Source organism: Plecotus auritus (assembly GCF_963455305.1).
Source record: "Plecotus auritus genome assembly, chromosome: 1".
NCBI lineage: Eukaryota > Metazoa > Chordata > Mammalia > Chiroptera > Vespertilionidae > Plecotus > Plecotus auritus.
In genome coordinates, this window is record NC_137770.1 from 73,072,968 (window position 1) to 73,086,656 (window position 13,689).

General features: G+C 51.3%; 1 protein-coding gene across 1 annotated transcript; it reads right to left on the minus strand.

Moving 5' to 3' along the window:
- Positions 1-441: 441 nt before the first annotated feature.
- On the minus strand, positions 442-11,786 carry IVD (isovaleryl-CoA dehydrogenase). The gene is made up of 12 exons (XM_080665787.1): positions 11,552-11,786; positions 10,473-10,562; positions 10,189-10,240; positions 8,021-8,190; positions 7,087-7,180; positions 6,781-6,917; positions 4,759-4,855; positions 3,503-3,596; positions 2,920-3,001; positions 2,317-2,421; positions 2,146-2,218; positions 442-1,470 (listed from the first exon to the last, which is right to left on the minus strand). Exons 1-12 carry the CDS (start codon positions 11,702-11,704, stop codon positions 1,337-1,339), a joined length of 1,281 nt encoding a protein of 426 aa, XP_080521913.1. The 5' UTR covers positions 11,705-11,786; the 3' UTR covers positions 442-1,336.
- Positions 11,787-13,689: the final 1,903 nt, after the last annotated feature.

The window sequence follows — 13,689 nt, forward strand, 5'->3', positions numbered from 1 at the left end:
TCCAACTGCCTTTTTTTTTTTAAATATATTTTATTGATTTTTTACAGAGAGAAAGGGGGAGGGATAGAGAGTTAGAATCATTGATGAAAGAGAAACATCGATCAACTGCCTCCTGCACACCCTCCACTGGGGATGTGCCCGCAATCAAGGTACATGCCCTTGACCGGAATCAAACCTGGGACATTTCAGTCCGCAGGCCGATGCTCTATCCACCGAGCCAAACCGGATAGGGCTCCAACTGCCTTTAAAAAATCTCTGCGGATCTGGAAAAGAGAGGCTGAGACTTCTTCTCTTCTAAGGGCTGATTTCGCGCCAGTGTTCCCCTTTCAATGAACAGACTGGAGGGCAGGACCCAGACCAGTCACTCTCCACGGGGCTGGAGCCAGACAGGAGGCAAGTCAATTGCTTCTCCCCAAAAACACCAGTGTAGAAGCAGATGGGTCTGCTTCATAATGTTTAATATAAAATGGCAGCAGCCGCTGTGCAGTTGTAACAGAATTAGCCGTAGGGTGTCCAGAGAAATGTACACAGGCAGCCCTGGCTGGAGCTGAGCCAGCCAACACAGTCCTGCTGCCCAGTCAGCTGCGGGCTGTCACATGGCTAGGACGATGGTGGTGGTGGCACAGCAGTGCTGAAGGGCTCAGAGGTGCTGATCCTTGACAAGCATGCTGACCTCTACCCCACCACAGAGTCTAGACCAGCGGTCGCCAACCTTTCGGACCTCATGGACCACTGGTTGGTGACTGCTGGTCTAGATGGCACATGTTCTGAGATGCCTATTCCCTGATTGGGGGGTTTCAGCCCTCAAGAGTGAAGCCCCTGGAAGGATGCAGGGCTGTGAAGAGTGGGTGCCTGCTCACAAGCTGCTAGGGGCTGATGCCTCTGGAAATCAGCAGAAAGGCTAGGTTTTGGGGGTTTTCCCCCTGGAAAAGCTACCAGGCACAATGAGCAGAGGGCTCCCTGCCAAGGCTCACTCCCAAAAAGGAGGCGACTGCCTGCCTGCCCCCATGGACCACCCTGGGAGGTGGGTGTGTCAGGCTTGGAATTTAGAGAGCAAGGGCAGTCACCAAAGCCCATCGCCATACCCCAGAAAAGCCACTCTGCTTCCTGTCGGGTCCATGTTAAGCCACTGAACACTTCCTAGGCTGGCTGGCCAGGCTCCACGGCCCACAGCACTTGGCTGCCATTGTAGAGAACACAACCTCATGCAGAGGCCAGCAGGCGGATGCAAGGGCAGCCAAGCCCCGAACCTGCCTCAGGCAGGGAGTAGAGCTGCCACAACTCTACTGCCGAAGAAAGGCCTCTAGGTGCTGGGAAGAGGGTGAAGGTCTTGGAGTTAGTGGAAGTCCGTGTTGAAGGCCCTGCCAATGACCAGCCGCCTCACCTCACTGGTCCCGGCCCCAATCTCATACAACTTGGCATCTCGCAGAAAGCGGCCCATGGGAAAGTCATTGATGTAGCCATTGCCACCTGTAGCCAGGGTGTGGGCAGAAGAAAGGACAACGGGAAAAGTGATGGGAGGTGGGCAAAGCAAGAGACGCAAACAGAAGGCCAAGGATCAGAAACAGGCCAGAGGAGGAGAGACTGATTCAAGAGAATCAGCAAAAGGTGGTGAGAGGGCGGGGTGTGGGGAATACCTTACTGGGGAGGACAGTGGACAAGGGGCCAGAAGGCCACCCAGAGGGCAGAGGACAGCAGGCAGGCAGAGAGGACCACTGGTGAACATGGAGAAGGGGGATAAGGAGATACTGCATAGCACTTACTGGGTGCCAGGGTCAGAGAAGTGAAGTAATTTGCACAAGTCACAAAGCTGGTCAGTGGTAAAACCAAGACTCAAACCTAGGCCGTCTGGCTCAAGTCTGTGCTCTTAACCACTGCAGCTTTGAAACCAGGCTGTCCCCCACTGAGGCATCTCTCTCCACTTGCCAGTGTCCTAAGGATTAGGTGTGAGGGAGCGTGCTGCCTTCAGCAGTTTTCTCGTTTGCTTTTCCATGTTCTCGTAATAACTGAGGCAGAAGCAGCCGAATAGCACCAGCTCAGCTGCAGCTAGCTGAAGCTCAGAGTGAGGGGTGAAGAGGAAACCTCCTTCTGGAGGCAGCCACAGGCAAGCCCTGGGAAGGGGGGTGGGGAGTGGGGACCACTCACCGAAACACTGAATGCCATCCAGGGCCACCTGTGTGGCACACTCAGCTGAGTAAAGAATCACACCCGCGCAGTCCTGTGGGAGGAGGTCCCAGGTCAGCAGGCCCTGCCAGGGCCACACAGACAGCGAGTTCCAGAACCCTCCCACTGCCTCCCTTTTGGGCAGGCCCTTACCTTGGGGGTGCAGTGGCCCTCATCGCAGGCCTTGGCGACATTGTAGACATACTGCCGACAGGCCATAAGGCGGGTGTACATGTCGGCCATCTTCCCCTGCATCAGCTGGGCACAAAGAGAGGTCACAAGTCAACTTTCCTCTTAGATACTCTCCCTAGTTACCAAAAACAGATCCGCAGCAGCAACCTGACAGCCAGCATGGGAACGTCAGGGCACAGAAAGCTGATGGGACTTGCCTAGGATGACAGAGGGTGGAGGGCTGCTGCCGCACCGATTGGCCCTCCACCCACCACCACCCTCATTAATGCCCTGCAGAGTCTTCACACCAGAAAGGGCGACTAGACATGCGCCCCCTTTATCCACGCCTCACCCTTACAATGCCTAGTTCATTCATCTCAAACAAGAAGCGAGGAGACATGTGGTGAACTTCCCGACAACTTCCGAAGCCAGGTAGCACGCTGAAGAAGCCTGCCCTCCAAGCATTCAAACTCACTCTGCTGGGGAAGGTTGGCAAATGCCCATAGCACATGCTCCACGTTTTCATTTGTTAAAGAAAACTTAAACCCAAGGAAAGAGGACATGTCAACAAAGCATTCCACTCACCTGGAAGTGGCCAATCTTCTGGCCAAAGGCTTCCCTCACGTGCAGGTAGGGAATGGTGTGGTCCAGGACAGCCTGCATAATTCTGTGGGAAGGACAAAGACACTGGGGTGGTGCCTCACTGTCCCCCGGCTGCCAGCTGGGGTGGCAAAATGCCACTGTGAAAAGGCTTGGTGGTGGGGGGCAGCTCAGTGAGACAAAAAGCTGGAGTTCTAGAGAGGAGAAAAGGAGACTGAGGACACTGGTTACCCCTGCTCGGTCACTGCACCCCAAGACCAGACAGAGCGGCAAGACCCCTGTGCAGTGGGGCCTGAGAGCCTGGGTGTCTGTCCTATTTCACATCCCGAGTAACCAAGCAGTACTGCTCCTCAGGCGTTCTGTCTTTCAAAGAATGTTCTTTCCCTTCAGTGTGAAGAAATTACACATGTGAATAGGAGGCTCTTTTTATTTCCAGGAAAGAAGGTGCATCGGCCAGGAGGGGAAGGCTGAGGCTGAGGCTGTGGCTGTGGCTGCTGTTTGCCAGGGCGCTGCTTGCCAAGGAAGCTAAAAGCCCAGCTCCCACACCCGCACCGAGCCTCACACTCACCCGAGGGGCCCACCAGCCAGCACCAGCCGCTCCAGGTCCAGGCCACTCATCAGCACGTAGACTCCCTTACTTAGATGGCCCAAGATGTTCTCAGCTGCCGGGAAAAGTGCTGGTCAGAGGGAAGAGGGCTGTCCACCGCCCACAGACTTCTCACTTTATAAAAGCTACTAGGTTTGGTACCACGGCTCTTATACAAGGCACTAAAATATGTCACCTGACCTTCAACGAGGGTGATTCTGGATGAGAGAAAAGGCTGGAGCTTACCACTCCCAGTCAGAAGTAGAGCTTGCTAGACAGATATCCCGCCCCCATACACACACGATCCACAGGATCAGACACAAAGGCCCGACCCTTAGGCCTTTTCCCCCTCCACTGCCTTGGATGGGAAGAAGAAAAGCTAATTTGGTCTAGAAGTCATCCAAACCCTTCCTGGTATTTTCACACCTGTGTCCGTAATTACTCTTTCCCTCAGACTGAGCCTGTGCTGGTCCAATATCACCCGGCCCCTCCCCTCCAAGAGTGTCCATGGAATAGTCATTGTTCAGATAGGCCAGTCAACACTGGTGACCGAAACTGCTGAGGGCCTCTCCACCCCGGAAACCAGGACCTTGGATGACCTCCGAGTGTTTTCCTGCTTACGAAGGAGGATCTGCACTGATCCCCCGCTCCCTTGATGCTCTCTGTAACCAAAGCATACTTTTCTTGGGTGGTGGATCGTGAGGGTGAGGCGTGGTCTATGGCTGAGGTACTACAGAGTAAACCTAGTCAGTGATCCAATCTATGCCTTTGGTCTCATTAGCACATGAAGGGTGTGCTGGCTCTCCCACACTGTGTCACATTTTCAGTTACACTTCAGGGGAGAAAATACTCAAACTGAATTGCCTTCCCTTCACTGAGTCCAGCTTCCATCAGTGTACTTGGATGGCTTTTTAGCATTGTTAATGAATACCTCACACGGGCTGTACAGGGAAACGTACCAACAAGGCCGTCTGAAGGACATTAGTGGGCAAGAGCGGATCTTATCTTTCTATTCCAGATCCTGGAATCCAACCCAGATACAGTGTGCTCTCTACATAGGAAACACCACCTTTCACCGCAGCCACAGTCAGGCACACAGGGAAAACAGCTGCCCCTCAGGCCCACCGTCCAGCCACAGTCACTGGTAAGCTAACAATGGGGAGCCTCTCTAACCCAGAGATGGGCTTTCTCAGCTTATGAAGGGGTCCCCACAGGGGCTCACACTTTCTTAGACTCACCAGGAACCTTGCAGTCTTCAAAGATTAGCTCACAGGTGTTAGAACCCCTCATCCCCAGCTTGTCCAGCTTCTTGGCGGTGCTGAAGCCAGGCATGCTCTTCACAGAAACAAAAGGCCTTGATTACAGACCAGGCCCAACAGGGTCTAGTAAAGGGAAGAGCCTTGCGAAAAGCCCACCTTCCCACCCAGTCCCCGTGCTCCCACGGCACGCCGGCATTCTAATCCCAGGCCCCACCCTGTACTGGTCCATTCCTGGGAGTTCCAGCCCTAGTACCCCACCAGACCCTAGCCTTCTCTGCCGCTAGCTTGCGTCCTCCCCACTTCTCACGGGGGCACTTCTTTCTCAAACGCCTGATCCCTGGGGCCTGCTTGACCCTTCCCAGCTTTGTTTCCTTTCCTTAGGGAAATAATTTCCAAGACATTCTCACCAGCCCTTTCAATTCCTTGGGCCTTTTGTTCCTCTGCCATCTGTACCTAATTGAATCACAGCCGGGATCAATTCAACCACCTGCGTGCTTCAGCCTGGACTAATCAGATGCACTGTGCATGGGCGAGTGCTCAGAGCACGTGTTTTGTTTCCCTAACCTCCTGGCTGCTGAGTGGCGTTACACAACCTTGAGATTTCCAATCCTAGCCAGCCACTTTGCCCCTCTTCCTAGGGAGGGTATTGCAAACCCTTAGGAAACTAATTTGTGAAACTGTCTACCAACTCTTTCACCCCTGTGGTCCCAGCCCTCACGGATGCCCTGGCCTACCACCTCAAGGTCACCAGGCAGATCTTCCTCCCCCATCACCTGTACCAGCCTTACCTCTCCTTCCTCAGCTCTCCCTTGTGTTTTGCTCACTTGCTCAGATACATCTCAAGTTCTCCCTCTCCTAAATTTCTTTCTCTTTACCAAAAAATTAGCTCAGTTCTCTCCCATTCTTAAAAACAAACTCAAACTCCCAACTTTTGTTGTTGTTAATCCTCACTGGAGGATATTTTTTCCATTGATTTGGGAGGGGGTGATAGAAGGGAGGGGGAGAGAGAGAAACATCAATATGAAAGAGACACACTGACTGGTTGCCTCCTGGATCCAGCCTGCAATTGAGCTTCGTGCTTGACCGGAAGTGTCGCTCTAACCACTGAGCAAAACAGGCTGGGGCCCAACTCCCAACCCTTCATTCTACCTTCTGCCCTGTCTCCCTCTTGCTTTTTTAAAATATATTTTTATTGATTTCAGAGAGGAAGGGAGAGAGAGAGAGAAACATCAATGATGAGAGAGAATCATTGATCAGCTGCCTCCTGCATGCCACCCACTGGGGATCGAGCCCACAACTTGGGCATATGCCCTTGACTAGAACCGAACCTGGGACCCCCCCAAGTCCGCAGGCTGACGCTCTGTTCCACTGAGCCAAACCAGCCAGGGCTCCCTCTTGCTTTTATTGTCAAGATCTGGCACTAGCCAGTTTGGCTCAGTAGATAAAGTGTCGGTCTGTGGACCAAAGGGTCCTGGGTTTGATTCCAGTTAAGGGCACAGGCCAAGGCTGCAGGCTCGATCCCCAGTAAGGGGGCGGGGGGCGTGCAGGAGGCAGCCGATCAATGATTCTCTCTCATCATTGATGTTTCTATCTCTCCCACTCCCTTCCTCTCTGATATCAATAAAAATATATTTAAAAAAAGATTTGAAAGGTGCAGTCTTTATTCTGTCTCCACTCGCATTCCCATTCACACTTCCACTTCAGTCTTCCATAGCTGCTCTCAGCAGCCCCCTGATGACGCCTTCATTGTCAAATCCAGTCCTCATTCCTCATCATCCTGATCCTGTGTGTGGCCTGGCTCGGTGTGCGGCTCCACCAATCTCAGTCTTGACGCACCCTCCCTGGACTCCACTGTCTGGCCACCCTCCTTTCAGTCTGCTCTTCACCTCCACCCAAGAGAGCCTTGGCAGGGCACACAGGATAGCTCGTGTTTGCCATCAGGGGAAGGGATCTATCTCTGGCATCACCAACGCCTCCCACCTGCACTCCCACTCCATTCACCTTCTCCACAATGAAGGCTGTGATGCCCCGAGAAGCTGGCACAGCAGCCAGATCTGTCTTGGCATAGACAACAAGGACGTCGGCATCAGGGCCATTGGTGATCCAGAACTTGTTGCCATTCAGGATGTAGTGATCGCCTAAGAACAGGAATTTGGCTACTTAACACCACCATGTTGGTCCATCTCAGTCCACAGACCTGCTAAGCAGGACGCTGCCCAGCTGGAAATAGTCCTAGAAATCTAGCATAGGCCACCCCAATTATTGTCCCTCTGTCCTTTTCAGCTCCCAAGTCAAGAGAGGCCTCACCTTTCTTTTCAGCTTTTAGCTTCATGGAGACAACATCAGAGCCAGCATTGGGCTCACTCATGGCCAGGGCTCCGATGTACTCACCACTGATCAGCTGCAAGGAAAACCCCAAAGGGCTTGGTTATGACTTTAGAAGTTCCTACAGGAGTGAGATACTTCCTGCCTATTTGCATGTCTATAGGGAGCGGCTATAGGGTTAAGCCTTGGACTGATCTGTTGGCAAAGCCACAAACAAGTCCCAGCTTAGAGGGCACAGCCCTCTTAGCATAATTAAGCTTGACCTTATGACACTCCCTAGATCCTTCCTGGGTAGCTAATGGGCTGTGGGAGGTACAGCAAGTGCTGCCAAAACAAGTGAAACTCACAAGAACATTGTAACTATGGTGACAACTACCTTGTTTACCTCTGACTATAAAATAAAGCATCAGCTTGCAGTCTGGATCTGTTCTGTGGTCTCAGCCAGGCACAGAAGATCCACCTAGACCCAGCTTATTCTCTTTGCCTGTCTTTTCTACATCCTTCACCGGCCCCCCTCAGGCTCGCCAAACCCGTGGCTGGGCACACATGACACCCCTTCAAACTTCTCTCAAAGACCAGGCTATTAGTAAAGTCTTATAAAAGAAACCCAGTATCTACGTGGCTGAAAAGCTCTCTCCTTTTCCTAGTCCCTTTGCACAGAAGCAAGTCCTAGTCTTCAGTTTCTGAGAGTGCGCCCTGCAAATGCTGTCCAGTGACGAACTCAGAAAGTTTGGCCGTATTTTTAATTTTTTTGACTTAAGTATTTGAAAGCAAACCCCTGACTCCTTCCTAACTATATCTGGTTCAGGGCAGCATGCTACGGAAAGCAAATCTGACTGGCCCTCGACAACAGGGTGCCTCGTGTTTGGTGGTTGCACGGAGGTCAGGGTGTGTTTCTCCATTCCCATTTCCTCACCTTGGGGAGGTACTTCTCCTTCTGGGCCTCATTTCCATTGCGTACAATTTGATTGATGCAGAGATTGGAGTGGGCACCATAACTGAGTCCCACGGCTCCAGAAATTCGGGATATTTCCTCCATCACCAGCACATGTTCCAGGTAGCCCAAGCCAGAGCCGCCATACTGGACTGGGAGTAGAGGTTGTGCAGGGGAACAGAAAAGGCAGCTCAGATTAAACCAGGACATTGGCAGGAACCTAGCAGCTGTTGACAGCAGAGAAACATCCTTGTAGCATCTATTCCAAGTTCCTGCTGACAAAGTCAACAGGTTGATGCCACAGAGTCTGTCTACAAACACACAGAATGGGTTCTGTTTGCTGCCTCTGTCAGCTGAGGTGGTTCAGAAAACAGTCATTGCCACCCCCACTTTATCCCAGACAGACCTCTTAATGAAGGCAAGAGAACCTGAAGTGCAGGACAGATGTTTGTGTAAAAGGCCTGAGGAAAGTGAGATGTGCATAGGTTTGGACCTAAAGAAACAGGACTATCAAATAAACAAACTGTACACCTTAAAGGTTACATGTCAGTTATATCTCAATGAAAAAAGTTAAAAAAAAGAAAAAAAAGCAAGATTAGTAACAGGAACAGGAGAGCCACAGCCTGAGAGAAAATCTGATGGGCAGTGCAGCCGAGATGCTGGTTAGGGAATTTCGCAACTCCTCATAAAAATGTGCCTTTTCCTTGGCAGGAGATCCTAAATCAAAGTGGCTGGATCACCCTGGACGGTTTGGCTCAGTGGATAGAGCATTGGCCTGCAGACTGAAGGGTCCCGGGTTCAATTCCAGTCAAGGGCTCATGCCTGGTTTGGGCTCAATCCCCAGTAGGGGTGTGCAGGAGGCAGCTGATCAATGATTCTCTCTCAGCATTGATGTTTCTATCTCTCCCTTCCTCTCTGAAATCAATAAAAAAAAAAAAAAAAAAAAGTGGTTGGGTCAACTGGTGCCAACTGCTGCCCTGCTATTTGGGTAAACCCTGGTGAGATCCTCTGCACGTGTTCACTCTTGACCAAGAAGTCAGGCTTACCCAAGCCTCTGCGGAAAGGCTGGCCCGCCCCCTGCAATTCCGGGAAGGAAAGCCCTCAGGTGGTGACACTGGAAACAACCACTGGAACAATCATGCAGAAACCAGGACTTATACCTGGCTTTCTTCTCAAGTTTCTGATTTCTAACTACCTCTTTCTTCCATTGAAATACCATCTGGTTCAGAAACATATTCTCTATGGGGTTCATAAACCCCCAAGACACAGAGGAAGAAAGCCTTGTTTGGGAGTTTCCAGTGGCTTTCCCCCTATTTTCCATTAAGGTGGTCTAAATTAATTTTTAAGTGGCTTCATTTTATCATTACTCATGATCTAACTTTCTATGATCAGCTCAAAACCAAGAACTGTCTCCAAGCGGTGAGGGGGAGATGTAAGAAGTACACTGTTTTCCACCTCTATTCCAATGCCCAAGGAATACAAGCTGAAGCAGGGTGTGCCATCCCAGGCTTTAGCTGGTGAGGCCACAGTCTCATCTATTTATTGGGCACTGCCAGCCAGGCTGGGCCTCTCCTTCAGAAGCCAACATCCAAATCAGAGACTACCAGCTCCCTTTATCCCTGGAAACAAGTAGTAAGACCCACAGGGGACACAGGGCAGGCCCAGGGACAGCGTATTTAACACATCATCTGGCCACCTCATGTGGAGGCTCAGACTGGCATTCCTCCACAACTTCATCTGTTTCCAAATGAGCCCCAGGACCAAGCTGCGTGCCTAGATGTTACTGGTAGAACAGAGTTTAAGAATTTAGGGACTATAGTAAGGGACTAAGCTGCCAACATCACCTGGGGGAGCTTATTCAGCATGCGGACTTCAAGAGCCCAAGTGATTCTGACCCAAGTGAACCACACTGGCTCTTTGTCATCTCAACATCACTGCCTAAAAAAATAGAAAGGCTGACAGTCAATGGGAGCTTTCCTAGGACCAAGGGGGAGGAAGTTCTGGGTTTCTTTGAGCACAATCCACCCCTCCCCCCCCTTTTTTTTCTTTGAGCAGTCTTTTCACTCCTTTCCTGCTTCTTTTAGTTCTGGTGTTAAAGGGCACGCAAGACACAGAGAAAAGTTCTCCTTAGGGAATGAAACTATACTCACCAGGGGCTGTGATACCCAGGACTCCCAGGTTCCCCAGCTGCTTCCAAAACTCCTGCCAACAGAATGGAGAGGGCATAGTGAGTAGTGAGAAGGCAGCCAGTCACAGGTGCCTGGACACCTGGAGACAAAGAGACCCAAACACTTCACAGAAAGGGGCTGCATTTTTAAGGAGGTTTCATTTACCAGAAGACTGTATGAGTTCTTCTAGGCTGCAGGGTAACTCCCAGCATAGCCCAGCTCCCAGACTGCCCCCCTGCATCCCCAGTGTGGGCCTTAAGACTCACTCGAAGGTTCTTGAATTCATTGCTTCGATCAATCTCCTGGGCCTGGGGGGCTAGGTGCTCCTGCAGGAACTTAGAAAGGGTGTGACGAAGCTAGAGGGAGAGAGGTGTACAGTTCTTTAACAGTACATTATTGCCACTGAAGACAGCGTCTCCACTACTGAGGACACATTCAGGGAAACAGGCTCCATGATACCTCACCAAACAGCATCAGACTGAAACTTAAGAGACCATACATGATGCTTCCTCAGAGATCATCGTCACCCCTCTTTCTTGGGGTCCTCAGTGTAGACCGCTTAATGAGTATTTTTTTAAATGTCACTCCCCTACATAAAATCATCCCATGGCCTTCCTTTGTGCTTAGAAGGACAAGGCCCTGCATGAACTGACTCGTCCAGCCTTCCCCAGTAGCCCCCTCTCCCCCAGTTGTAAGCACCTGTCGGCTCTTTTCTGCCCTTTGTCTAAAAGGAATTACTTAACGAGATTAGAAACTCCTCTTGTCAGGAAAGTTTGAGAACTAGAACTGCTTTCTAGTTCTCCGGAGTGATTTAAAGCTCTGCCTGCTGTCTGTAAATCCAAGTGGGCTTTGGAGTTCCCGGAAACTCTGGCACATGCTCGCTGTTGCCTCAGGAAAATCACCTGCCGGGGGAACTGTGTCCAAGTGAACAGTCTCCTCCCTCCTGGAAGGGCTCTGCTTCAGCTCCCGTTGTAATGACATCTTTCAAGTATTTTGTTCAACTTTGGGCTCTGACTCTGTGGGGTGAGATTCCACTGCATGTCGAAGCCCCCGGGGTGTGTATTGGAAAGCAATTTATTGGGGATAATGATTAACCTTGGTGTTCCTTCAGGTGTAAGCAGACTTCAGGCAGACGGAGGCCCCTTTGCCACGCACGGGTGGCCCCTGCCCAAACTCCACCAGAACACCCTCAGTTCCAGCAGCTTTCCTGCCTGCCTCTGCATCTCACTCCCGCAGCCGGGCGCACGGTGGCAGGTGGGCAGGCGAGTGCCAAGGCGACCCCGAAGCTGGCAGATGGGGCCTGGCCGGGAGGCCTAGGGGTCGGGAAGAGGGTCAGGCTCCCTACCTGCTTCTGCTCCTCATTCAGCCCGTTGATCGCATCGTCCACCGCCAGCAGTGAGTGGGCCCGCTGGGAAACGACGCGGGCCAGCGGCGACAGCGGCGCCCGCAGCCTCCAGCTCCTCACACGCCGCCCCAGCAGCCAAGCTGTAGTCGCCATCTCCGCACCACAGCGAGCCGGAGCCGAGCGGAGATGAGCCCGCCCTATGGGCTCCGCCAATCCGGCTGCGCGGCCCCCACCAATCGGCGAGGGGGATGGGTCTCCAGCAGCCTATCACCCCCGCTGTCCGCGGGCGGCCGAGCTGCCCTCCGCCCACACCAGAGCTAATCAGCTGTGACCCCGCGTGAGGGGGCTCTGAGTGCCAGGCGCGGGACCGGCTGGCGTCAGCGCTAGGCTGGGACTTCTTTAAGTACAATAGCAAGAGAAGTGTCCTCCTTTTCTGAGTGGGGTATTTAGTGCTTCCCCTCCACTGGAAAGCGGGTGTTAAAACAGCAAAGGGAAAACTCCCCAAATGCCCGATGTTTGGGAATTAATTGTTAAAGCAAATCTGGGATAGCTCAGGCTAGGAAAGAAGGCTGCACTGAAAAAGCAAGTGAACAGTTGCCCAAGTGAACAGTTGCCCTAGCTGGTTTGGGTCAGTGGATAGAGCATTGGCCTGCAGACTGAAGGGTCCCAGGTTCGATTCCGGTCAAGGGCACATGCCGGGGTAGTGGGCCTGATCCCCAGTAGGAGGCGTACAGGAAACGGCTGATCAATTATTCTCTCTCATCATTGGTGTTTCTATCTCTTTCCCTCTCCTTCCTCTCTGAAATCAATAAAAATATATTAAATTTTAAAAAAAGCAAGGGCTTCCAAATCAAGTAAACAGAATGAGGTGCCTACAGTATTTTCAAATATTAATAAGGGTGAAACAAAGTGAAGGGTGAGTCACAGGACTCTTTTCACCAGAGTGGAAACCTTCAGTTTTAGAAAAATTGGGATAAATAAAGTGGATATGGATGAGGTTAAAACCAAGGTTTTAGTACAGCATTACCAAAGGCTGAATGAGCTGAGTTGATTCCCTGTAAGAACGCCAACATTAAAGGGCCTCAAGCAAGTCTTTTCTATTTACCTGTCTTTAGGGACGACTGAAAGGAAGTGATTACAATGAGAAACCTGACCAGCAATCAGGTGGGGCAACAATAAGGCTGGGTAAGTCAGGTTAAAGTTTGGTAACAGGGCCAGGGTCCCTTGGCTTGACTCCTTGCTGGTGACCCAAAGCCTTTTTACTCGAGTGGGTAAAATAGTCAGGAGATAGAAAAGATAAATTTCTAGGATTCCTTCATATGGGAATTCATGAACTGTGGTATAAAAGCCCATTGGTGAAGCCCTGGCTCAACTACAATTAGATTAAAAACATATAGCCCTGGCACTGTACCTCAGTTGATTAGAGCATTGTCCCAGTATACTAAGGTCAGGGTTCAATCTCCAGTAAGGATACAGACAAGAATCAACCAATTAAAAAAAAAAAAGAATATAGAAATGTAAGTGTGGTAGGCAGACAGATATGAGCAGAGAAAAGACAATGGGCCAGGTGCAGAAGGTCACCAGGGTGGGAAGCCCTGGGTGCCTAGCAAAGGCAAATTCAGGGTGGGACCTTGCCCTCAGGGGGGCCTTACCTCCCCTAGCACATTGCTGGTCATGCAGTTTGGACCTCCTGACCTTTCCTCCCTAGAGATAACATCTAGGCCTCAGTTGTATTTCAGCTCCAGGCCCAGAAGAGCAGCAAAGCCTGCCACAGTTGACCTCAGGATCAGCTGCATTGAATAATGACCCCTTGCCCAGTGTGGGCCCATCAATCAATGGAGACCACACCTGGAAAACTGCTGAATATTCTATTGAGATCTTTCCCTGGGACCTCCCCTAAAATCTCAAACCTTTTGGAAGAAAGGCAGACCCAACCTGGTCTCCCTCCTGGGAGCACACCCCTCACCTTTCCCTCCTGCCCCTCCTCTCTGCTTCCCAAGCTTCAAGAGCTCTTCCTTTGCCTCTATAACTTGTTTCCTCAGCCCATTTATTCTATGAATTGCTTCTACTTCTGTGATTTTATAAATAAATGGTCTGGAGAATATTATGCTAAGGGAAATAAGCCAGTCAGAGAAAGA